Here is a 26919-nt window from a genome sequence, read left to right on the forward strand (position 1 = left end):
TGGAGAATTTCAGGCTGCAGCAAAAGGGGTTCAGAGACTGTTTACACCCCCCCACTCCCCTCCGGAAGCTTCCCCATAATCCTTGGATATACCAGGAAAAGAGCAAAAAAAAACAACAATAACCCAAAACCCATCCTTTCCTGGCTTGCCTCCAAAGCTATTTGGGCCTTAGAAAGAGAACGGGACGATCATGAAAGTCAAGCGAAGGGGATTGGGACTCTGCAATGGGAAGCCCACCCACCCCTCTTTTTACGCCTGGCATACCGAACAGGCAGGCAGGGCCTGGGTGGCACACTCGGGTTCCCCATCTTCAGTCTTTTCACCCCGATGCCCCAAGCGAAGGGGATTGGGACTCTGCAATGGGAAGCCCACCCACCCCTCTTTTTACGCCTGGCATACCGAACAGGCAGGCAGGGCCTGGGTGGCACACTCGGGTTCCCCATCTTCAGTCTTTTCACCCCGATGCCCCCAAACGAAAGGAAAAAAATAAGATGAGGCTAAAATAAGCTATGGTGCCAGGAGCCATCTTACCGTCTTGCTCTTTGGCCTGCTGGGATTTTTCAAGGAAGGGCCCACCCTGGTGATGGAAAAGCCCATTCCACCCACCCACTCCCCCTCTTGGGTGATTCCCTGCCCCTTTACAATGGTACCAACGAAAAAGCCCCCTTGTACCACCCAGGAAGAGCTATGTTAAATTGCCCCCTGTATCATCCCCAGTGGGAGGGCACCAGAGCCAGAAGGCTGCTGTGGGCAGCCACGGAGGGGAGATGGGTATGGCTGAGGGGAGAGCACGTCCTCCTGCCTTCCTCCTCCTTTGATGGGCCAAACTGGTGGGCGGGCAAGGAAGGGCAGGCACAATCTCTCAGCTGCTCTTCCTCCCCCAACCCCCAATGGAAAACAGCATCGGGGCCGCATGGCAGAACAGCCAGATGGAGACCAGGGGAAATGGGCATTGCCCCCTCTCCCCCCACCCCACCCCAGCCCCTTAAAAAGATGGAAGAAGCTGTGCTTCGGAGAGCAATTTGGAGCCGAATTGCACAATCCCTTCCCATCTTCCTCCCTTCTCTGCTCCTTCTTGTCGGCTGCTGAATCAGGATGAGGAAATAGCAGCCAGAAAGCCAGGTTATTTCAGGCCTGGCTTGCTCTGTGCCTGGGATTAGCCCTGGGTGTGTGTGTGCCAGCTGGCCTTGGTGGGGCAGCAGGACAAAAGGTCCCCCCTGCAAAGGAGCCACAGCTGACTACATCAGAGCATCTCTGCCCCCCCACCCCCAAGAATCCTGGCCATTTATCAGTATTTGTCCCACGCTGAAGCAATGCTTTGGGGGCTCAGAATCTGGATCCCAGGAGGCCCCCCTCAGAGTTGGGGCTGTCTCTGCTCCAGAGACCACCCAAAGGCATCATAATGCTGTCATTTGAGTACTATCTTCATACCATCTTTGCTCTGCCTGCTCAGCTGAGCTCTTCTCATACTCCACCTCTCTCACCCCCTAGCCTAGAAGCTGGTGTGCCCCCCCTCTCTCCCTGCCATCCAATCCCTGCCCCCCTTGCATTTGCTGCTGGATTCATTCCCTTTGCTCAACACCCTCTCTGGAGCTGAAAAAAATGTGCATCCGCTTAGAGCAGGGGTTCCCAAACACGGCCTCTTTTAAGACTTGTGAACTTCAACTCCCAGAATTCCCCAGCCAGCCATGAGGAATTCTGGGGTGTTGAAGTCCACAAGTCTTAAAAGTCGCCAAGTTTGGAGATTCCTGGCTTAAATAGAGAGTGACTTCCCACCTGAGAGATTTTTCCCAGATTAAGAGATTCCCCCATGCAATAGTCCAAATAGTTTCTTTGGAGATAAAAAAATATCCCCACTGGATATCCTGGGAAATCTCTGTCTCACACCCACACCAGGTGCTCTCTGCCCGGAAGACTGTCTTGGCCATTGCGGTGAGGCTGCCCTTGTTTTGCTAAGCCAAGCTTGCTTTCAACTTTTTTTTTTTTGGGTTGAAGTTTCCTTTGGTTATCACACCTGGATCTGATTCTCCAGTGGGGTTTTTTTCCCCACTTTTTTTTCCCCAACTTTAGCAGCTTTTAAGATGTGTGGATTTTAACTCCCAGAAGTCTCCAGCCAGCAAAGCTTTTTTAAACATTTTAAAGCTGCCAAGGTTGAGAAACTACTCCAGGATCTTCTAAAGCAGATGCAGAGACAAATCACCGGAAAACCCCCAAACTTGGACAGCAAAAAAAGCCCAAATTTCCAAAAGGAACCTCCAGCAGCCCTGTCACCCCACTTCCCACCAGTTACCCCAAGTGTTTGCCATCCTTGGAGAATGACATCGTGGTCCTTTTGGCGATGCCCAGACCGAGTGGTATGCATGCTTTCAGAAAAAGAAAATACATATTTAAAAACGACTGAGGCTTTACACCTTCCGATCCTATTTATCTCCCCCCCAACGCCGATAAGCGTCCCTGTGTTTTTCCTCTCTGTACAGATTTGTGTAAGATGTCTATTTTTATATTAACTTAATCGTGTGTGGTTTTTAAAAGACTGAAGAAGGTTTGCGGGGTTTCGTTTTGGGTGTCGCTGGGGGTTTTTTGGGGTCCGTGTTCCTGATTTTTGTGCTGTGTTTCCTTGATTTGCAGACCCCAACAACAACTCTTGTTTGTGAGATTTTATAATTTTTGGCTAGAGAGATATTTGCTTCTCAGTTATCGTAAACCAGCCTCTGCTTAGAGACACCACCTATAAATTATTTCCTGTTTCTTGCTACGCACTTCGGTCCATTCGGTTATTTGAATTAGGGCCCGGAGCAAATGCTTCACGAATAGATGAGCGGCTGGCTGTAATGGCATCCCAAATTGGGGCTTCCGGGCTGTGGCCGGCTCCTTTGCAGGACAAGTCACCACAAGTCGTGAGGTTGAGATCCCAAGGATCTCCACCCAACCTCGCGATTCCTCTTCTCCAGCTTCCTGATCCCGCCGTCCTTCCATCCTGACCCAGTAGCAATTTCATGGCAGTTTGAGACGAGGTGTGTGTAAATATTCTGTCTTTATTACGACCAGGTTTGCGGTTTGATGCCGGTTTTTATTGTGCTTCTTTCGTGTTTTTAAATGTACTCAATCCACTTCTGTAAATTGTGCAGGTGAATTAGAATATTTTCTTCTTAGCTTACAGTTTTGGGGTGCCTGGTAGTGTTTCTTATTTTTTTTAAAATGTGTGTTATTTAATGTAAATGGTTAGCGCAGGTGTAACCGTTCCTCAATAGGTCCTGAAAGCAGCGGCAGTCAAGCTACAGATAAACAATGCAAGGAAAATGATCCCTCAAAACTCCGGATTTCAGGACTGTTGGGAAAAACGGAGAAAATTTGATGGGAATCGTTGAATCCACCTCTCTTGCTTGGTAAGCTAAAGTAAACGGCTCTTCAACCTTGGCCGGTGATATTTTTTTCTTCCTGCAATTTCTTTGGGGTGGGGTAGTGAGAAATAAGAGACTGGTTGAAATCAAATGCCAGGTTTCATTCTGCGGTTGTGGCTTTACCTGAGTGACTGTGAATCTTCTACAGAGGTTTGAAAAGAACATTGAACGCTAAACACCCACAATCTCTCTAGAAGCGTCAAGCATTGGGCTGCAATCCGGAACCTTTTCATAGGATCAGGCCTGCTCTTGGGTCGGACAAACGGGCGGGATGGTGTGTTTTCGTGCCTGAAGTTTTGCCCAAAGGACTGAACCATCTGGTGTAGCAGAAGGACGGATCATGCCACCGCCCGGATTCCTTGACCCCAAAGGACTTCGAAGACCTGACCTGCTCAGTGGATTTTGTATGCTTTACTCATTAAGCTAATTAAGGCTGCTGCTGCTCCTTCTTCTTAAGCGCTTCCATTTTCGTGCTTGGTCCAGCTCGCCTTTTATATGGTTTACCTCTTAATAAATACAGAACGGTGGTGCTTTTATTTTTAAGCAGCTTCATCCGGTTTGCCCAGAAAAGATGTTAACACAGGTGTGAACATCCATGGCCTCTTTTAACGACCTGTGGATGGACTTCGACTCCCAGAATTCTTGAGCCAGCCATACTGGCTGAGGAATTCTGGGAGCTGAAGTCCACAGATCTTAAAAGTTGCCCAAGCTGAAAAACTGTTCTAAAGCTGGGATATCTTTTCGAAGGGAAAAGATCAACCCTTACGCTCAGCGTTGAAATAAAAATGGGGACAGCCCCTATATAGGGTAGTCCTCCGTTTACGGTAGTCTTGATAGTCGTGAAGCAAATCACCCAAGTGACTGACCCAATCTTAACAACCATTTTTGCAGCAGTCATTAAGTGAATACAGCTGTCCTAAGGTAACCGCCGTGGTTGTTAAGCAAGCACGCCAGTCGTTAAACGAAGCCACTGTTCGTCCGGATCAGTTTTTGCTGAAAACTGAAAGCAAATGTCGATTTTCAGCAAAAATGTCATGAGTCAGCTGACTAGCAAACCGTCGTAAGAGGAGGTCAGTTGCCAAGCGACCAACAGGCAGTCGTGTGACTGGGGGGGTGGAGGAGGCCATTGTAACTTTGGAACCGGGTCGTAAGTACCTTTAAGGGGGTCTGTCATAACTCTGAATAGTCACTAAGTGATCAATTTTACGTCAAGGACTACCTCTCAAGAAAATCTGTCTGTCATACTGACAAGTATTCCCTTCTATGGCCTGAAAGTGCCAGGTAAATAGTCCCAAAACACCACTAGAAAACTTAAAACACCTTCGTGACCTAATCAAGGTGAGAAGCAACCTAGAACTAAGGAGGACTTACGTGGGGTCCTTGATCCTCTCTGAGCTTGTTTCTTTTCTTGCAGATATTTCACGACCCAAACTAGGGCAGTTTGCTGTCAGTTTATGTTCCAATAATAGTCTAATAAAATAGAATATAAACTTGACAGCAAACTGCATCCCTTACTAGCACTGATGACGTTCCCTAGTTGGGTCATGAAATGTCTACAAGAAAACAAGCAACCTCAGAGAGCACCAAGGACCCCCCATGTCAACCCCGAGCTACAAAGATTCTCCTTTATTAGTAAGAAGAAATTTCTTGGCAATGAGAAGAATCTATCAGTGGAACTCCTCGCCTCCAGAAGTTGTGGGCGCTCCAGGACCGGAGGTTTTCAAGAAGAGGTTGGACAGCCATTTGTCTGAAATGATGGAGGTTTTCCTGCATCATTGGGGTTAGACTAGAATGGGGATCCCCAACTCCCAGTCTGTGGATCGGCACTGGACCATAGTATGCCAGAAACCAGGTCGCACAAACAAGCGAAGCCCCATGGGTGGGATGCAGGCAGCACACAAAATCACACCCCCTCCGGTCCGTGGAAAAACCGGTCCCTGGTGCCCAAAAGCTTGGGGGCTGCCGGACTAGAAGACCTCCAAGGTCCCATCCAACTTTATTATTCTACTGAAATCCCAAAACTAGAATTTGTTCGAGTACTTCAGAAAAGGATTTAATAACCTTTATCTCCCGTCGCTTGGACTAGCTTAGTTCAAAAAGTGTCAGGCACACACACAAAAAACCCAGGTCCATAAGCCATGGTCCAATTAAAACTGCTTTATTGCTGAAAACCCGATGCATAGGAACCTTCTCGCCTATCGGCACCTGCTAGGAGTTGGATCTAAGGGCCAGTGACATTCAAGGGAAGTTAAATTTAATTCGCTTGTGACTACATAGGGATTCTAGGCTGATCCCTCCTTTGACCCCACCTCTAGATTCTGCCACCCTACAATTGCAACAAATGCATTACGAGCCAATGATGTGCCAAGGGGTCATTCGTAAGAATCAGACGCCCCTGAGTGAATCCCAAATGCGGGCTGAGGGCCAATGGGGCCTGGGGCAAGGCCGTCGCCGTAAGCCCAGCCCCTCCGGCTTAGTAGGGGTGGTCCCGCGTGTGCTCCATGATGACCATCAGGGCAAGCCAGGTCTCCTCTGCCGTGGGGATGATCTGGTTAGCCGGGAGCAGGAACCCGTATCGGCCCTTGTCTCTCAACTCAAAGGTGTAGGAGTATTTAATGCCTTGGTCGTAGGTCCAGTCAACCGTGCCTCCGCTTGCTTGGTCTAGAGCCAGGAAAGAGGGGATGCAAAAGAAGACACGCTCGTGGATACCGTCTCTGCTATCGTCTCGCACAGAACAAAAGCACCCATAACCCCTCTCCCTTCGAGCACTGATGACGTTACCTAGCTGGGTCATGAAACGTCTGCAAGAAAAAAGCAAGCTCAGAGGAAATCAAGGACCCCCATAGTCCTCCTCTTCCTCCTCCTCCCCTTCCTCCTCTCTGCAAACCCGACTCCTTTCTAGCACTGATGGTGTTACCTACCGTGTTTCCCCGAAAACAAGACCCTGTTTTATATTTTCTTGAAGCCCGAAATAAGCATTTGGCCTTATTGTCAGGGAGGTCTTATTATTTGGGGGCAGGTGGTACAAGACGGGGCTCCTCTGGCCGTCTTACCTGATTTCCAGATCTCTCTCTCTAACCCTAACCAGAGGAAATGGTGGGGAACGGCTGCGCATGCATTTAAATATTTTCAGGGGGGCTTATTTTAGCACATGCACTCAAAAGGGTGACTGGGCTCTTTACCAGGGAGGTCTTATTTTCAGGGAAAAACAGGGTAGGTGGGTCATGAAACATCTGGGGGAAAAAAAACCCCACCCAGCTCAGAGAGCATTTAAGGATCCCAGACACCAGATTCCCAACCCAATCAAGGAAGACCCTTCCAAGACCCTTCCGAACAATAGTAACAGAGCAGGCCTCTTGTGCTGTGTGTAAACAACTACGGTGAGCATGGAGAGGGCCGTTTTTTTGCCCACCGAGACCTAAAATTGCAGGAATCCCGTTGCGTGAACACACCTAACTGGGTCGCGGAGAAGGATGCAACGTCCTATAAGCCAGGAACCTGAATCAATTCCCCGACTCAATTAGCCTTAACGGGATTAGATTTAGACCTGCAGCCACATGTCCGCTAAACCAGGAGTCTTCAACCTTGGGAACTTTAAGCCTGGCGGACTTCAACTCCCAGAATTCCTCAGCCAGCTTCAGGGAGTTGAAGTCCGCCAGGCTTAAAGTTCCCAAGGTTGGAGACCCCTGCGCTAAACTATTAACTTACCAACCATTTCCCCCAGTTTGTAAAGATTTTCTCCCTCCATCTGTAAGACGGGGTCTTGGAGAGACCTCACCACCACAGGTCTAGGACAATTCACAGCAGCCGCCAGGTGGGTGTGAGTAGGTGCCCACCTGAGCGCTGCCAGATAGACATGGTTGAGTGGTTGTGTGGTGACTCCAGCCCCCAAACCTGGCCCCTGTGCCTGAAAGTGACTCGGAGAGTGAGGGGGAAGGGCCAGTAAGGCTTACCTCGGGAGCACCGATTCCTGTGGCTCAGCTCCAGGAGCCAGAACCAGACCAGTCGGAGGACGTAATGAGGCCGTCATCCCTTGATTCCTCCCTTCCCCAGGCTACGCCTTCAGACCCAGCTGATAATAATAATCAAGCTTGGCTTGACTCGTGCTTCAGAAGATTAGAGAGGCGGCGTCATCAAAGGGAAGGGTGGGGCAGGAGCCCCACCCCACAGGATATACAAGGAGCTTTGGGACTGTTCTCACTCCACGGGAAGCAAAAGTTTAGCTGAACCGTTTCAAAAAGAGCTGAAAGTCTTGCTACGTGAGTCATTTGTTTGAACTTTGGCAGGCAGCTGCGATTTCTCTGCCAGGACTGATAAGAGCCATGAATCCACTGGCTGAAGGCCAGCTCGTGGGTCTGAAGTGGGGAAGGAGACAGAACAGGTTGGGCCTGGCCAGGTCAATGCGGAGGATCAGGGGCAGCTGGCTTGGCACCGCTGGGTGAGCCTGACCAGATGCACCCAACCACATGGGTATGGGCATGTGGCCGCCAAGTGGGCGCAAAACAAGTCACCCCTGGCAATTGGACGTGGCAAACTGGACGTGACCGGCAATGCTGTGAATTGGTTTTTCTCCCTTCTCCAGATAATGGAAGGGCAGAGAATGACAAAGAAGTGCTTTTTCGTTCTTGATGGGTTTCCAAATTCACACATTCACCTGGGAAGAGTCCGGAAAAATCGACGGACCGAGGCTTCCCCACCATAAGGTGATTGTCGTACCGAGTTGGCTATGAAGAAGAAGATTTGGGAATCCTGACATGCGGAATAAGTCAAGGACTATCACCAACTACAGTGGCTTTAATAATAGAAGGACAGACTTGGGAGGGGACTTTGAAGGTCTTCTAGTCCAACCCACTGCTCGGGCAGGAAATAATCTACTAGATTCCCTTATGGAGTCAGACATCAACTACACAGTCCTGATACCTGTGGGGATTCTCAGTCATCCAGGTCAGGGTTGTCTCAAAAGTGCTTTTTTCCCCCCTAGTTTTTCCTTTGAGGGTGTTTCACTTCTCATCTGAGAAGCTTCCCCAGTTCTGACTTGGATGGTGGGGAATGGAAGGATTGATACTCCTTGCAGATAGCTGGTCATTTGCATCCTTTTAGAGAGTCCTTGAGGCCACTTGGAGGTTTATCTGTGTCATTTGAGGAGTCCAAATGGGCCTGGAGCCTTCTTGGAATTGCAGAGTCCTTTCAGAAGTTCCAAGAAGGCTCCACACCCATTTGGACTCCTCAAATGACACAGATAAACCTCCAAGTGGCCTCAACGACTCTCTAAAAAGGAGGCAAATGACCAAATGCTGTCTGCAAGGCATATAAATCCTTCCATTCCACACCATCCGAGTCAGAACTGAGGAAGCTTCTCGAATGAGAAGCGAAACGTCTTCAAAGAAAAACCGGAAAGTTCAGTTGCCTCTTGAAAAAAAAAAGCACCTTTGCGACAAGTAATCCTAATCAAACGGTAGGCCCTTTCCGATACAGGCAGTCCTCGACTTACGACCCCCAACTGATCCCAACATTTCTGTCGCAAACCAACAAGTCAGTTTCTCCCCGCCCCACCCCCCCTCCATTTTACCACCTTTCTTGCCACCGCTGTTAAGTGAATCTCTGCGGTCGTTCAGTTAGCAACCCGGTTGCTAAGCGAACCTGGCTTTCCCTCCTTGCTCGTCAACGTGACGTTGCGACCGTCATAAACACGAGTCAATCTGGATTTCAATCACGTGACCAGGGGCAGGAGATGCTACCACGGTCCCGTGAAAAACGGTCCTGTCCCTTCGTTTTTTGTTTTTTTTTCCCGTGCCGTGCTAAACTTCAAAGGGCCACTAAACGAATGGTCGTAAGTCCAGGACTCCCTGCAGTTCATCGGCCGGCCGACGGAGGCCGCCCTGGCCTTCTCGTTTTTTTGTCACTTACAGATGGTGGAGATGATGCTACCGTATCGGTATTTGGTTCCGTGGAGAGACTCCAGAGCCGCGACGGCCTTCTTAGCCAGAGCATCCTGGGAAGAGGAAGGAGGAGGAGGAGGAGGAGAAAACGAGAGGACCAAGGTTAGTGGGTGAAGTTTAGAACAGGGGTCTCCAACCTTGGCAACTTTAAGACTTGTGGACTTCAACTCCTAGAGTTCCTCAGCCAGCTTTGCTGGCTGAGGGACTCTGGGAGTTGAAGTCCACAAGTCTTAAAGTTGCCGAGGTTGGAGACCCCTGGTTTAGAAGGGGGTTTTTTGGGGGGTTTTTTTTTGGCTTTATTTAGGGATGAGCAGCTGATAGGAAAAGCCTCGGGCAGAAGAAATTAAGACGACCTGTTGGGTTGTCCAAGCGTTCTACAGGTCACCCTCGACTTACGGCCGCGATGGAGCCCGACATTTCGTTGGCTAAGCAAAACATTTGTTCAGTGAATTTTCTCCCCGTTTTGCCACCTTTCTTGCCCCCATTGTTAAGTGAATCACTATAGTTGTACGGTTGTGACAGCAAAACACACTCCTTACTAGCATTGATGACGTTACCTAGTTGGGTCATGAGACGTCTGCAGAAAAAACCACCAAGTTCAGAGAGCACCAAGGACCCTTCCTTCCTTCCTTCCTCCTCCTCCTCCTCCTCCTCCTCTTCTTCCTCCTCTTCCTCCTCTTCCTCCTCCTCTTCCTCCTCCTCCTCCTCCTCCTCTTCCTCCTCTTCCTCCTCCTCCTCCTCCTCCTCCTCCTCTTCCTCCTCCTCTTCTTCCTCTTCCTCCTCCTCCTCCTCCTCTTCCTCCTCCTCCTCCTCTTCCTCCTCTTCCTCCTCCTCTTCCTCCTCCCCTCTCTTTTCCCCTCCACAAACCCACTCCCTTCAGCACTGATAACGTTACCTAGCTGGGTTATGAAACGTCTGCAAAAAAACCCACCAAGCTCAGAGCACCACGGACCCCTCCTGCCAACCCCAGGCCACAAATATTCTCCTTTATATTGTAATCTTTTGAGTAAAATTATATATACGCACACATATATTTTTATTTACTGACAAAGAAATAAAGGGAGACTAGTATAGATCTATTTCAAGCTATTTAGCTCTGATCAGCTAGCCATACCCTTATCTGGGATTCGAACTTGGGCTTGCTTGCTTGCTTATATATTAGGCAGATGTATTAACCTCTAAGCCACAGGTTCTCCTCGCTCTGTCAGCTGTAGCAGGGGAAAGATTAAGTGTTTTTTTTTCCTATCGAAGCAACCTGGTCTACCCAAATATGGGAGGGAGCATACGGCGTCCCTTTCGCCTTTCAGCCCAATCCAGGAACCCTGACAGGCAGTCGCTTACACGACAAACTATTTTGTCTTAAATTTATATTTACTGACAAAGAAATAAAGGGAGACTAGTATAGATCTATTTCAAGCTATTTAGTTCTCATCAGCTAGCCATACCCTTTCTGGGATTCGAACCTGGGCTTGCTTCCCTTCCATATTTGGGTAGACCAGGTTGCTTCGATAGAAAAAAGCTCACTTATACATACATACATACATACATACATACATACATAAATATACATGTATACACACACACTTACACATATATGTATATGTCTCCAACACTAGAAATTTTTAAGAAGATGTTGGATAACCATTTGTCTGAAGTGGTGTAGGGTTTCCTGTCTTGGACTAGAAGACCTCCCAGGTCCCTTTCAACTCTGTTATTATTTTATATGTGTGTGTGTGTTTGTGGGTCTGTGTGTATATAATTTTATTCAAAAGATTAAAATACAAAATCCACAGGAAATTAAAGTCAAAAGAAAACTAGAGGAGAACACGATAAAAAAAAAACACGTGATTTTTTTCCGATGGTTCTTCCGAGGAGACTGACCAGTTCCAGGTGATCTGCCGCTTGCTCCTTGGTGTAACCGTAAGGGTAGAGGAGCATCTGGGAGTAACTGTGGATGGAGATGAACGCCTTGATGTTGCTGTGTTGCTGCACAAAATCCACAATGGCCTTCACTTCTGGTTCGGACGCCGCATACGGTCCACGGTAGGTCTCCGAGCAAGGATTCCCACTGGCGCCAGGTCCTGCAAAGGAACAACCAAGCAGGCCGTAACTCTTGCCGAGCTGCAGGTGGTCCTCGACTTACGACCACAACGGAGGCTCCCATTTCTGTTGCTAAGCGAGACAGTTTTGCTCCATTTCCCCTCCCCCTTTTCTGGCCCCGGTTGTTAAGTGAGTCACCGCAGTTAGTCACGCGGTCGCTAAGCGAACCTGGCTTCCCCACTGATTTTCAGAAGGTCGCAAATGGGGGATCACGTGACAAAACCCCCCCCTGACATTGCAACAGTCGTAAATAGGAGTCAGGTCCCAAGGGTGTGAATTTTGATCACGTGACCACAGGGGATGCTACACCGGTCGTTAAGTGTGAAAAATGGTCATAAGTCACTTTTTTTTCAGTATGGTAGCGACTTCGAACAGTCACTAAATGAAGCCCCACCCCACCCCTCCGAGTTTTACCTCCAAAGCCTGCTGCCCAATTCCGGTTGGGGTCGACTCCGATGCAAGTTGACCCCTCTCGCTTCGATCTGGTCTTACGCCACATACGGTTCTGCAAATCAGGAATGCCCATCGATAGCCATAGCCCTTCCTTCCTTCTTTCCTTCCTTCCTTCCTTCATCCCTCCCTCCCACCCTCCCTCCCTCCCTTCCTTCCTTCCTTCCTTCCTTCCATCCTTCCTTCCTTCATCTCTCCCTTCCTTCCTTCCTTCCTTCCATCCATCCTTCCTTCCTTCATCCCTCCCTCCCTCCCTCCCTCCCTTCCTTCCTTCCTTCATCTCTCCCTTCCTTCCTTCCTTCCTTCCTTCCTTCCTTCCTTCCTTCCTTCCTTCCTTCCTTCCCTCAAAACAACGCTATAGAGCACTGCACACCAGAACAACTAGACACAAGAGCAGTTTTTTCCCGAAGGCCATCACTCTGCTAAACAAATAATTCCCTCAACACTGTCAGACTATTTACTGAATCTGCACTACTGTTAATCGTCTCATAGTTCCCATCACCCATCTCTTTCCACTTATGACTGTATGACTATAACTTGTTGCTGGCAATCCTTATGATTTATATTGATATATTGACCATCAATTGTGTTGTAAATGTTGTACCTGGATGAAGGTATCTTTTCTTTTATGTACACTGAGAGCATATGCACCAAGACAAATTCCTTGTGTGTCCAATCACACTTGGCCAATAAATTCTAATTCTAATTCTAATTCTTTCCCTTACTTCCTTCTTTCCCTTACTTCCTTCTTTGCGGGAGGGAGTCTTTCCCGCTGCCTTGAAAGAGGCGGTGGTGAGACCTCTCCTCAAGAAGCCTTCCCTGGACCAAGCTGTTTTAGGTAATTACCGTCCAGTCTCCAATCTTCGCTTTACGGCGAAGGTTGTAGAGAGTGCGGTGGCACGTCAGCTACCCTAGTACCTGGATGAAACTGTCTATCTAGACCGTTCCAGTCCGGCTTCCGACCTGGTTACAGCACAGAGACGGCTTTGGTCGCGTTGGTGGATGATCTCTGGAGGGCCAGGGATAAGGGTTACTCCTCTGCCCTGGTCCTATTAGACCTCTCAGCGGCTTTTGATACCATCGACCATGGTATCCTGCTGCGCCGACTGGGGGGGTTGGGAGTGGGAGGCACCGTTTATCGGTAGTTCTCCTCCTACCTCTCTTACCGGACGCAGACGGTGTTGACAGGGGGGCAGAGATCGACCCCGAAGGGCCTCCTGTGTGGGGTGCCGCAGGATTCTCTCGCCTCTCCTGTTCAACATCTATATGAAGCCGCTGGGTGAGATCATCAGTGGTTTTGGGGTGAGATACCAGCTGTACGCTGATGACACTCAGCTGTACTTTTCCACCCCAGGCCACCCCAACGAAGCTATCGAAGTGCTGTCCCGGTGTTTGGAAGCCGTACGGGTCTGGATGGGGAGGAACAGGCTCAAGCTTAATCCCTCCAAGACAGAGTGGCTGTGGATGCCGGCACCCCGGTACAGTCAGCTGCAGATGTGGCTGTCTGTCGGGGGCGAGTCTTTGGCCCCGACGGAGAAGGTGCGCAACTTGGGCGTGTTCCTGGATGGACGGTTGTCTTTTGAAGACCATTTGACGACCGTCTCCAGGAGAGCTTTTTATCAGGTTCGCCTGATCCGCCAGTTGCGTCCCTTCCTGGACCGGGATGCCCTATGCACGGTCACTCATGCTCTCGTTACATCTCGCCTGGACTACTGCAATGCTCTCTACATGGGGCTCCCCTTGAAGAGCACTCGGAGACTCCTGTTAGTCCAGAATGCGGCTGCGCGGGTTATTGAGGAGCAGTACCTAGCTCCCATGTAACACCTATTCTGCGCAGACTGCACTGGCTACCTGTGGTCTTCCGGGTGCGCTTCAAGGTTTTGGTGACGACCTTTAAAGCGCTCCATGGCTTAGGACCGGGATATTTACGGGACCGTCTTCTGCCGGCTTCAATCTCCCAGCGACCGGTGCGTTCTCACAGAGAGGGACTCCTTAGGGTGCCGTCAGCCAAACAATGTCAACTGGCGGCCCCCAGAGGGAGGGCCTTCTCTGTGGGGGCTCCTACCCTGTGGAACGAGCTTCCCCCTGGACTTCGACAATTGTGTGACCTTAGGACCTTTCGCCACGAACTTAAAACCTATTTGTTCCGTCTCGCTGGAGTGGCTTGATCTTTTAAAAAATTTTAATCTGATTAATTGGGGTTTTAAATTTTTAATAATTTATAGGGGATAATTGTGTTTTAGTCTTGGCTAATTGAATGAGTTTTTTAAGGGTTGTTTAATATTGTCTGTTTTTCTGTATTTTAACTGGCTGTTCACCGCCCTGAGTCCTTCGGGAGAAGGGCGGTCTATAAATTAAAATATTATTATTATTATTATTATTATTATTACTTAGCACTTAGGTTTATATACAGTTTCACAGTGCTTTTACAGCCCTCTAAGCGGTTGACAGAGTCAGCCTCTTGCCCCCAACCATCTGGGTCCTCATTTTACGACCTAAGAAGGATGGAAGGCTGAGTCAGCCTGGAGCCCAACAAACTGCTGGCAATTGGCAGTGAGTTTGTATGCAATACTGCATTCTAACCACTGCACCACCACAACTATAAGGGGCGTGCATAAGAGCACAAATGTGCCTACCGTTCCTGTCCTATTGTTCCCTTCATTATATCTAATATAGTTGATGCATAATTTTAATTTTATATATATATATATTCTTCAAGATATGCTGTTTTATCTATGACATTTGTTTGTGTATACTGTTGTGACAAAAATAAATAAATAAATAAATAAACTACACCCTTCCTTCCTTCTTTCCTTCCTTCCTTCCTTCCTTCCTTCCTTCCTTCCATCCTTCCTTCCTTCATCCCTTCCTTCCTTCCATCCTTCCTTCTTTCCTTCCTTCCTTCCACTTTCTCCCTCTTTGCTTCATTTTTCCTTATTTTTCCTTCCTTCCTTCCTTCCTTCCTTCCTTCCTTCCTTCCTTCCTTCCTTCCTTCCTTCCTTCTTTTCTTTCTTTCTTCCTTCCTACCTTCCTACTTAGCAATAGCACTTAGACTTATATACTGCTTCACAAGTGCTTTCCAGCCCTCTCTAAGTGGTTTTCAGAGTCAGCCTCTTGCCCCCAACCATCTGGGTCCTCATTTTACAAAACTCGGAAGGGTGAAAGGCTGAGTCAACCTTGAGTCGGTCAGGATCGAACTCCTGGCAGTGGGCGGAGTTAGCCTGCAATACCTCATTCTCACCACTGCGCCACCACGGCTCCAATGAACGTCAGAAGGAGCCAGGACCTAAAGCGTTGTCATGGTGCCTCTCACGTTTGCCACCGACGTCCCACCCCCATGAAGACGTACCTTGGTGTGTGTGAAGACGTAACCATCTGGATTGGTGACGATCTCTAAGAAGATATCGAACTGGTTCAGGATGGACGTGAGAGAAGGATCCTTCCCGTGATCTTCAAAGATCTAAAGAGGATCGAAATGGGTTCAGTTGCGTCCACAGAGATGCCTGAACAGTGCATTTATAGCAGTGGCCCCCAGGCTTTCGGGCCCCAGGGATCGCTTCTGTGGAGCGAGGTTTTTCCGCAGACTGGAGCGGGCGTGGTTCCGCATGCTGCCTGCATCCCGCGGATGGGACTTGGCTTGTTTGTAAGGCTGTTTTCTAGCATGCTGTGGACCCAGGGGTGAAATGTTCCTGGTTCTGACCGGATCTGGCGATCCGATAGTGATCGTGGCTGGTGGTTCGGCGATCCAGTAGCGATGGCGGAGCAGTTTTAACCAGGAAGTAATGTGTTTTTTACCTTCTGCGCATGCGCAGAAGGTCTGAACTTCCGAACCGGTAAGGAAAGTAAGTAGATTTCACCCCTGCGTGGACCGGTACCAGTCCACAGACCTGGAATTGAAGACCCCCGATTTATGGGATCACTATCACCCTTCACCAGGCAGCTTGTTTTAGGATCTGGAGTGGGGGGGAAAATCTAGAAAATATCTCATTGGCAAAGTCTTTTATTTATTTTTTCTTTTAGGACTAAGTGGGGGACAGGAGTGGAACAGCCATGAAATGGGGCGGTGGGCAGATGTGCTGGATCTTCCCCAATTTTCCTGCATTTGGGGGGAAATATCACCATCTAACGACCCCATACTCCCTTGCAAGGTAGAGTCTGGGCAACCTGAATGAAGTGAGTGTTGACTGGCCGGATGCCCTTCCTTGTCGCCAATGCGGAGTTATATTCTGCAGATATATTCCCAGTGCGCTCAGAGAGAGAAATATCTGCCTCTACCTAGGATCGAAACTCACAGCCTCCTGATTGTGAGGCGAGAGCTCCACCTCTAGGCCACTTGGAAAATTACAGGAGTATCTCTTTAACATTACAAACAAACAAACAAACAAAAAAAATTTGTAATGTTTTTGTAATGTTTGTAATGTTAAAAAAAAACACAGGAGTATCTCTAAGAAAAAACAAAACGGTATAGGTCAGTGATGGGTAACCTTTTTGCCATCGCGTGCCAGGAGGGCGGCGGGGTGGTGGTTTGTGCACGGGTATGCTCACACCCATAATTCTATGCGCCTCGCCCCGTGCATGCATGCGCGACCACCACCCCTTCCTGGCACACGATGGCCCGGTAGGCCCGTTTTTCTCTCTCAGCTGGCTCCAGAGCCTCTCTATGAGTCTGGGGAGGGTGAAAACAGCCTTCTCTACCCCCTCAGAGGCCCTCTGGAGGCCAGAAACGTCCCGTTTACCAACTTCTGATTGGACAGGAAGTCATGTTTTTTGCTGTCCCCAGAGACTCCTAGAGAGGCCCATTGATATGGCTTCGCGTGCTAACTGTGGCATGCGTGCCGTAGGTTCGTCATCACGGGTATAGGTAGTTCTTCGACTCACGATCGCAGTTGAGTCCCGGATTTCTGTTGCTATGCAAGATATTTACTCAGCGAATTTTGCTCCGTTTTATGACCTTTCTTGCCACAGTGGTTCAAAATGAACCACTGCAGTTGTTCGGTTGTTAAATGCATCTGGTTTCCCCTTTGACTTTGCTGGTCAGAAAGTGGCAAGAAGTCACTCATCAATCGGAGTCAGTTGCCAAGCATCTGAATTTTGATCACGTGACTGCGGTGGCTGTCCTAAATGGTCACGAATCAGGTTTTTTCCCCGTGCCGTTGTAACTTCGAATGGTCACTAAATGAACTGTTTTTTGTTTTTTTTTTGCATTTATATCCCGCCCTTCTCCGAAGACTCAGAGCGGCTTACACTATGTCAAGCAAACTGTTGTAAGTCGAGAACTACCTGTAGTGCAATTGGAGCCACCTTTCAGCCGCTAAACTTGAGAAACCCTGATCTAACCAAGATAGGATGGCTTAGCTTTCCCCGCTCCTGTTTACAGAATGTTTGGGGCTGTTACCTTCTTTGCAAACCACACTCCGCTGGCTTGAGTGACCCACTCGCGGGAATGGATGCCGGTGTCAATCCAGATCGCGGGCCGGTTGGTTCCCCCGGTGCTAAACTGTGCCAAGCAAAAGACAAACAGAGGCCTTAAATCCAAGCAACCGTCTTGGCGTGCGACTTGCACACATTTCGTGACCCAGCTAGGCAACATCATCAATGTTAGAAGGTAGTGAGGAGGAAGAGGAGGAGGAGGAAGGAGAAGGAGATTGTGGAGTCCTAGGTGCTGGGTGGTCTTCTTGTAGATGTTTCATCACTCAACTAGGTCACATCATCAGTGTTAAAAGGGAGTGAGGAGGAGGAAGAGGAGGATAGGAAGGAGGAGGAGGAGGAGGAGGAGAGGAGGAGAAGGAGAAGGAGAAGGAGGAGAAGGAGAAGAAGACTGGGATCCTTGGTGCTGGGTGGTCTTCTTGTAGATGTTTCATCACTCAACTAGGTCACATCATCAGTGTTAGAAGGGAGTGAGGAGGAGGAAGAGGAAGGAGGAGGAGGAGGAAGAGGAAGAAGAAGAAGAAGAGGAGGAGGAGGAGGAGGAGGAGAAGGAGAAGAAGACTTTGGGGTCCTTGGTGCTGGGTAGTCTTTGCAGATGTTTCATCACTCAATTAGGCAACATCATTAGCGTTAGAAGGAAGTGAGGAGGAGGAGGAGGAAGGAGGTGGAGGAGGAGGAAGAAGAAGAAGAAGAGGAGGAGGAGAAGGAGAAGAAGACTGTGGGGTCCTTGGTGCTGGGTGGTCTTCTTGCAGAGGTTTCATCACCCAACTACATCTCATCATCAGTGCTAGAAGGAGTGGTGTTTGCTCTCTGTTTATATACTTCACTGAGAATGTTCCCAAGTTGGCTCATGAAACATCTACAAGAAAACCACCAATCTCAGAGAGCACCAAGAACTCCACAGTTCAACCCTGAGCCACAAATGTTCTCCACTCTTGGGACCTTAGTTAATAATGTAGAAAAGACACGGCAATTCTTTTTCCCCCATCCAGAACTCCACCCTCCAAAAACCAGCATCGGAAGGAAGACTTACCTTCAAGACATGGATTGGACGTCCTTCAGTTGTCTGGCCAATCTCCATTTTGCTGACCAGGAGGGGTTTCGCCCGCACCAAGAGGTCCATGAAGCTGTAGATCTAGCAAGCAATGAGAAGATGCCATAATGCGGTCTCTATTTAAGCGTTGTCTTCTGGAAGTCGTCTCCAGAAGAATTCAACTAATCGTAAAATGGATGGAGACCTCACCGGGCCTTAATTGCACTGGTGGGATTCCGTCGGTACGGGCCAGTTCAGATGAACCAGTTGTTAAATTGCTGGCTGGTCCCTCCCCGCTTCGTCCCTTCCAGGAGTCCCTACGCACCCGATTTTGGCTCCCAGGTAAGTGCAGGGAGGCCTACTAGGCCCAAAATGGGGCGTGGGGTGGTGACGTGTCCCCCCGCAGCCCAGTTTTGCTCCCAGGGGGGTCCAGGAGGCTGAGTGCTGCCTGTCACATCCCCCTGGCCACGCCCACCCAGCCGGGCAGAGAACCGATGGTTAAACGATTGGAATCCCACTGCTGCTTAACTGTACTTACTGTATCCAAGTCGTGGTAAACAGCGAAGTTAAAATTGGTGAGGGACAATTCTTGGAGTTGACGTTGGCGTGTCATGTGACTCCTCTCCTCATCGATCAGTTTCTGAAGGAGACAACAACAGACAATCACAAAGGTCGGTACAATCAAGGGGCTCTTATCAGATGCGGTTCTCCCATCGATTCATGGAAAACCTTGGGAGGAATTTCAGGAAAGCCAACGCTAAGGTCCTTGGTCACGTTGGCCAACTCATCTGATGGAAGAGTGGCCTAGAACAGGGGCCTCCAACCTTGGTCCCTTTAAGACTTGTGGACTTCAACTCCCAGAGTTCCTCAGCCAGCTTTGCTGGCTGAGGGACTCTGGGAGTTGAAGTCCACAAGTCTTAAAGGGACCAAGGTTGGAGACCCCTGGCCTAGAATGTCTTTTGAGCTACCCTTTCAATCCATAACATTAACTCAACACCTCTGATGGTCCTTGGAGGACACACCTTCTTCACCCTGGGTTTTCAACATTGAGATAGGGTCCACTTCCTAACTCTACATTTTTGGTGACGACGAGCCTGAAACATACAGAATAACTGGAGTTAGAAGTGACTTTGAAGGTCTTCTTTTCCAACCCCCTGGTCACAGAGGAAATCCTATCTCCTTCCAGACAAATGGCTGCCCCATCTCTTCTTGAAAACCTCCACTGATGGAGCACCCATACCTTCTATTCCACCTGTTAAGGGTAATCTGGGTTCAAAACCAAGGTTGTGGACTGTTGAGCAGAGTACCCTACGCATGAAAACGACTGAGACTGGTTGTATACAATAACAGTCACTTGCAGACAAACTGGGGTTTGATATTCCTTTACTTTTAGGGAAAAGGCAAAGTCATAGTCCAAAAACAATTCCAGGTCATACACATATAAAGCCAGTCAGGCAGGGATGTTACAAATATCAAGTCTTCTTACCAAGGTAGACTTGCACAACAAACAAGGTCTTCTTTCAGTTCGGCAAAACACAGTTCAGTTCACAACAGTCAGTATCTTGAGGAATCAGTAACTAGCCACGATCAAGCAACGATCATAAAGCTCAAATATACAGTTGCAGCATGTCATTAGGTTACAATGCTGTAGCGTCCCTGTAGATTCCCCACAAGCCATAATTTAGGAGTCCTTTTATACATTGGCTACAGAGCTCAACCAATCAGGATGCTTACATGATGCAGCACAGCCTTAAAGGAACATCATGCCTTTCTACAAACATACATAGTTAGTTTATATATTGCCTGGCCAACTAGTTAGGCAAATAACAATTTCCTGACACCACCGATTAATGGTTTTTGCTGTTAGGAAATTTCTCCAACACGCTCACCTGTTCGTCTTCTCGTGTGGTCAGAGCACTCACCTGAACGTTGTTGATCATGATGGAGTATTGGATGTCATTGGACTCCAAGAAGACCTTGACCCCTTGAAGGCTGGGGAACGGCACACGGACATCTATGGGGAGGTCGGGATGAGTCGGTGCTCGCCAGAAATCCAGCTAGGCATCAGAATGAGAATGAAGAGAGAAGATTATTAACATGTATCGTCGTTGTCATCTTCTTTTAATGACCCCATAATCCCTTGCTGGGTGGAGTCTGGAGAACTGAATGGAGCTGAGCGTTTACTGGGCGGATTCCCTTCCTGTCACCAATGCGGAGTTTTGTTCAGCAGACATGAACTTTGGAAACACATCCCATATATATATGTTTTCTGAGGTTTTCACGGGTGTTTGTATGTAGGTCTTTGGTTGTTCGGGTTTTCTCCCGTGTAAAATTGGAAATGTCTTGGCGACGTTTCGACGAAGTCCCATTCGTCATCTTCAGGCTTCAGCTTCGTGCTTCTGGGAGCAATGTGTGATTGCAGCTGTTTCTTCCTTTTTAACTGCTAGTGGGGGTTTGAAGTGGGAGCTTGGCCAATCAGAGCACAAAAAAAACCCCATCCAATCAGAGCACAGCCAAGCTCCCACCCAATCAGTTCAAACCCCCACTAGCAGTTAAACAGCTGTGATCACACATTGCTCCCAGAAGCACGAAGCTGAAGCCTGAAGATGACGAATGAGACTTCGTCGAAACGTCGCCAAGACACTTCCAATTCTACGCGGGAGAAAACCCGAATAACCAAAGACCTACATACAAACACCCGCGAAAACCTCAGAAAACAAATATATATATATATATATATCTCACAAGAACAATTTCCTATTTCTTCATTATTCTTTATTAATGAATGACTTCATTATTCCCACCAGGACCCCCCCGATATTAGTTAATGTTCTTGTTTATCAGTACCTGAAGATTCTCCAAAGCCTCCAGCTCCTTCAACGTCGCCACCTGAGCTTCATCAGCAGCCGTGATTCTGAGCACCTGATGTCTGCAGAGACAGAAGAGAATAACAAAGAGTTGGAAGGGACCTTGCAGGTCATCTAGTCCAACCCCCTCATCCAAGCAGGAGACCCTGCACCATTTCTGACAGAGGGCAGCCCAGTCTCTTCTTGAAAGCCTCCAGGGATGAAGTTCTCACAACTTCCAAATTCAACTTCTGTTCCAATAAAGTTCCTCCTTATTTCCAGGTTGAATCTCTCCTTGTTCAGTTCTATCCATTATTCCTTGTCCGGCTTTCGGGTGCCTTGGAAAATAGCTTGACCCCCTTCCTCCTCTCTGTGGCAGCCCCTCAAATATTGGAACACTGCTATCATGCACAGATACCGTATATGTGGTACCTTACTCAATAATAGTAATTGTGAGAGGGATCTTGGAGTCCTAGTGGACAACCATTTAGATATGAGCCAGCAGTGTGCAGCAGCTGCCAAAAAAGCCAACACAGTTCTGGGCTGCATGAACAGAGGGATAGAATCAAGATCACGTGAAGTGTTAATACCACTTTATAATGCCTTGGTAAGGCCATACTTGGAATATTGCATTCAGTTTTGGTCGCCACGATGTAAAAAAGATGTTGAGACTCTAGAAAGAGTGCAGAGAAGAGCAACCAAGATGATGAGGGGACTGGAGGCTAAAACATACGAAGAACGGTTGCAGGAACTGGGTATGCCTAGTTTAATGAAAAGAAGGACTAGGGGAGACATGATAGCAGTGTTCCAATATCTCAGGGGTTGCCACAAAGAAGAGGGAGTCAAGCTATTCTCCAAAGCACCTGAGGGTAGAACAAGAAGCAATGGGTGGAAACTGATCAAGGAGAGAAGCAACTCAGAACTAAAGAGAAATTTCCTGACAGTTAGAACACTTAATCAGTGGAAGGACTTGCCTGCAGAAGTTGTGAATGCTCCAACACTGGAAATTTTTAAGAAAATGTTGGATAACCATCTGACTGAGATGGTGTAGGGTTTCCTGCCTGGGCAGGGGGTTGGACTAGAAGACCTCCAAGGTCCCTTCCAACTCTGTTATTATGTATGTATTATGTCTCCCTCTTCAATGAGTGAGTTTTCATATTTTTACATCAATTAGGAAAAGTCAATCTAGTCACCTGCAAATCTTTTGTGGGACAATTCCCCCAGTTCCATATGAAAAACAGAAAGCCCCCCCACCCTCCAAAAAACCAGATCTAGCAAATAAGGATGCAGGACTTAGCTGGGATGGGATTGGGGGAGTCCCTGCAATGCTTGCCTGGGCCAAAGAGCCAGGACTTGGGGGATGGCAGCAGGAAAGCGGCCAATGAGAAGCTGGGAATGTGTGACTCAAAACAGCGCACCTCCTGATGATTGGGTACATAGATGCTGGAGCAATTTTTGAGAATTTTCCCTGTTTTTCTTGCACAAGTGATGTTGTAGTGCTTGCTTTCTGACACTAGGTGTCACTAGAGTGCTTTTTTGCATGGAAATGTACTGTTTAAAGAAGGGGTCTCCAACCTTGGCAACTTTATTTATTTATTTATTTATTTATTTGATTTTTATACCGCCCTTCTCCCGAAGGACTCAGGGCGGTGTACAGGCAACAATAAAATACAAAACACCACAATATACAATTTAAAATACGAATTAAAAAACTTATTATAATTAGCCTAGAACCTTAAAATTTATAAAACCAAACCCCATTTAAAATTAATAGAAAATTTAAAATCGATAAAATTTATGTAATTTAAAATTTAAAATTTAAAATTTAAAATTTAGGCCAGCCCCGCGCGAATAAAAAGGTATGTCTTCAGTTCGCGGCGGAAAGTCCGAAGGTCAGGTATTTGACGTAAGCTTGGGGGAAGCTCGTTCCAAAGTGTGGGAGCCCCCACAGAGAAGGCCCTTCCTCTGGGGGCCGCCAGCCGACATTGTTTGGCGGACGGCACCCTGAGAAGTCCCTCTCTGTGAGAGCGTACGGGTCGGTGGGAGGCATGTGGTAACAGCAGGCGGTCCCGTAAGTACCCAGGCCCTAAGCCATGGAGCGCTTTAAAGGTCGTAACCAACACCTTAAAGTGCACTCGAAAGGCCACAGGTAGCCAGTGCAGTCTGCGCAGGAGCGGTGTTACATGGGAGCTACGCGTAGCTCCCTCTATCACCCGCGCAGCTGCATTCTGGAGGACTTCGACTCCCAGAATTCCCCAGCAAATTCCCCAGCAAAGCTGGCTGGGGAATTCTGGCAGTTGAAGTCCTCCAGGCTTAAAGTTGCCAAGGTTGGAGACCGCTGATCTAAAGCAGGGGTCTCCAACAGGGGTCTCCAACAGCAGGTTCAGACGCTGGCAGGGGAATTCTGGGAGTTATTATTATTATTAATTCAATTTTTATACCGCCCTTCTCCCGAAGGACTCAGGGCGGTGTTGAAGTCTGCCAGGCTTAAGGTTGCCAAGGTTGGAGACCGCTGATCTAAAGCAGAGTTTTTTTCAATCTCAGCAGCTTGGACTTCAACTCCCAGAATTCCCCAGCCAGCACAGGAGGCTTACAGCATCATTAAAAAGATAATACAAAAAACAATTAAAAGTGTTAAAAAGATTAAAGGCAGAATGCTGAAGACAGAAAGCACCCCAAAGGATCTCCTCTTCAGTCAGGATTTGGAGATCCCATCACCGGCCGGGAGATCCAGTGATGGGATCTAATGAAAGGAGAATCGGAAATGGGACCATTGGCAGGGCACCCAAACCGCCCTCTAAAACTAGGTTGAAAAACCCAGTGGCCCTCGATCTATTTATTCCTGGGGCCCTTTGATCAACACAAATTTGGCCTCAGATTACAGGTAGTCCTCATTTAATGACCACAGTTGAGATTGGCAACTCGGTCATTAAGTGAAGCGGTTGCTAAGTGAAACCACAGTTCTGTCGATGATCTTAACTTCAGTTTCCCTTTCCTGTGAAGGCCTGTGAAGAATAGAATAGAATAGAATAGAATAGAATAGAATAGAATAGAATAGAATAGAATAGAATAGAATAGAATAGAATAGAATTTTTTATTGGCCAAGTGTGATTGGACACACAAGGAATTTGTCTTGTTGCAGATGCTCTCAGTGTACATAAAAGAAAAGATACGTTCATCAAGGTACAACATTTACAACACAATTGATGGTCAGTATATCAATATAAATCATAAGGATTGCCAGCAACAAGTTATAGTCATACAGTCATAAGTGGAAAGAGATTGGTGATGGGAACGATGAGAAGATTAATTAATAGTGCAGATTTAGTAACTAGTTTGACAGTTGAGGGAATTATTTGTTAAGATTGCAGATTGCCCAAAAAAATATTGCAAAACAAGTTACTTTGTCACCACCACTGTAAACTGTGAAGGGTTACTAAGTGAGGCAGTCGCTAAAGTGAGGACAACCTCCACTAGTCCCTTCCTTACCTCAACCCTAAACCAAACCAAATGTACCACGTTCATGCAACACATGGTAACTCCAGGAAATTGCATACTTATGCTTATATATATGCTTATATATCGTTAGTTATTTCATACTTATGCTTATATATACTGTTGTGACAAATAGAATAAATAAAAATGAAAATCCTTGAAGAACCCCCATTGAAAGCAACCGTGTCTTTCATGTCCCATGAAGGCAGCTGCGTCGTCCGAAAAAACAGCCCCCACGTTTTTGAAAAGGCTCCAGATAGAATAGAGTAACAGAGGTGGAAGGGACCTTGCAGGTCATCTAGTCCATCCCCCCTGCTCAGTCAGACAGGAGACCCGGTCTATACCATTATTACAGGTAGTCCTCAATTTAATAATAATAATAATAATAATAATAATAATAATAATAATAATAATAATAATAATAATAATAATAATAATAATAATAATATTTTAATTTGTATACCGCCCTTCTCCCGAAGGACTCAGGGCGGTGAACAACCAAGTAAAATACAACCACAGTCAAATACAACATTAAAAATAGCCCTTAAAAAACTTATTCAATTTGTCAAAAAATTTAAAATACAAATTACACCCATAAAATTACATAAATTTAAAACCCAATTAAATAAATTAAAATTTTAAAATCAAGCCAGTCCAGCCATATGAAATAAATAGGTTTTAAGTTCGCGGCGAAAGGTCCTAAGGTCAATTTATGACAGTTGAGCCCCAAATTTTTAGACAAGACAGTTTTTAAGTGAGTTTCGCCCCATTTTTACGTCCTTTCTTGCCACAGTTATTAAGCAAATCACCCCTCCCTTGTTAAGTTAGTAACACGGTCATTAAGTGAATCTGACTTCTCCCATTGACATTGCTTGTCAGAAGAGCCACAAAAGGGGATCACATGACCCCGGGACATTGCAACCGTCATAAATATGAGTCAGTGGCCAAGTGTTTTGGCGAATTTTGATCCCACAGAGACGTTTGCAAAAGTCCCTTTTTCAATGCCACTCTGTTCGAGCAGTCACTGAATGAATGGTTGTAACTCGAGGACTGCCTGTATTTTAAGAAGAGGCATTTATTTCGCTAACAGAAACATCAAAAAGGGTATCAGACCCATAGACGTAGACTTAGAATAACTTTGTCACTTTGAATGCACGCTAATCGACATACATAAAATTTCGTTGCATACAGCTCTCAAAGGGTCACCACCTCCAATGTACACCACATGAACATGACAAAATAAATAAATATATTATGCATATACCCACATATGTTCTATGACACAGAGAAACAACACAGTCTAGTCTGGATGTATCCATGAACAGGCGCAGTATCCTAAATAACGGGAAGCAAACTTACGATAATCTCCACTGTTCTCACCACTCTCTGTAGGGGCTTTCTATCTGCGGCCACCAAACCCAACAGGGATGCAGTTTGTTAAAACGCTTTCCGTCATGCCTCGGTAAAAAGTGGCAAGGAAAGAAGGAGAAAGGTATAGCAGGGGCTCTGCTTGGAGGCTGGGAAGGGACTCCCCAAAACCATGAACTACTCCAGCAACCGATGCCGCTAAGAGTCTGAAAATGGCACCAGGTGAACTCTTCCCCCGGTCACTGTGTCCTTTCCTATCCAAAGCCCGCGTCTACCTACCCATCAAAGGTATCGGTGGCAAATGCCACAGCCAGCAAAGTCGCCAAGACCACCAGGACCCTCATTGTCACCGAACAGGGCACCAAATGGGAACCCCTTCTCTTCCATCGCTTTTTTATACGCCCGCCTAACCTGGCTACGTGTTGCCTTGACCATCCACAGAGGACACACCAGCCGGCTGTCCGCTTTCTCACGGCTCTGTCGGAAAAGACACACAAACACACACACAAGGCTCACCTGTAACTCACCTGACAGGTGTTCGGGGAACACACCAGCTGCCTTGATAGGAGGGAACAGTGGGGGGCGGGGGGGCTCTGCTGCTTCCCTCTTCCCAAAACTGTGACGGAGACGGATTTCTTGCCAACACAAACCCAGCGTTACTATACAGGTAGCCCTCGATTTAACGACCGTTCGTTCAGCGATTGCTTGAGGATAAAACGGGAGTCGTAACTGGTCCTTGCGTTTAAAAGGGTCACAATATCACAACGTGGGCATGTATTTTACAAGAGTTGCAGAGCCCTGGAATCACGTGGTCGCCAGCTGTGGTCTTCCCAGCGGGCTTGCCACAAACAGCATCCACG

General features: G+C 47.5%; 1 protein-coding gene across 1 annotated transcript; it reads right to left on the bottom strand.

The window, feature by feature from the left end:
• Nucleotides 1–5401: 5401 nt before the first annotated feature.
• LOC131202040 (carboxypeptidase A1-like) lies at nucleotides 5402–26403 on the bottom strand. Its single transcript, XM_058190559.1, has 11 exons — nucleotides 26339–26403; nucleotides 21198–21279; nucleotides 20273–20407; nucleotides 18889–18990; nucleotides 18351–18452; nucleotides 17286–17387; nucleotides 15240–15350; nucleotides 11855–11945; nucleotides 11222–11421; nucleotides 9309–9393; nucleotides 5402–6062 (listed from the first exon to the last, which is right to left on the bottom strand). Exons 1-11 carry the CDS (start codon nucleotides 26401–26403, stop codon nucleotides 5875–5877), a joined length of 1263 nt encoding a protein of 420 aa, XP_058046542.1. The 3' UTR covers nucleotides 5402–5874.
• Between the last annotated feature and the right edge of the window lie 516 nt (nucleotides 26404–26919).

The sequence above is a fragment of the Ahaetulla prasina genome, chromosome 7, assembly GCF_028640845.1.
Source record: "Ahaetulla prasina isolate Xishuangbanna chromosome 7, ASM2864084v1, whole genome shotgun sequence".
Taxonomy (NCBI): domain Eukaryota; kingdom Metazoa; phylum Chordata; class Lepidosauria; order Squamata; family Colubridae; genus Ahaetulla; species Ahaetulla prasina.

Excerpts from the sequence above, each read along its gene's own strand:
- LOC131202040 (XM_058190559.1), bottom strand. The coding sequence starts at position 26,403 with ATGAGGGTCCTGGTGGTCTTGGCGACTTTGCTGGCTGTGGCATTTGCC. Across the intron at positions 18,453-18,888 it reads TTTACCACGACTTGGATACA|ATCTACAGCTTCATGGACCT; the intron begins GTAAGTACAGTT and ends ATTGCTTGCTAG. Across the intron at positions 11,422-11,854 it reads TTGGGCAGCAGGCTTTGGAG|GACCTGGCGCCAGTGGGAAT; the intron begins GTAAAACTCGGA and ends GTTCCTTTGCAG.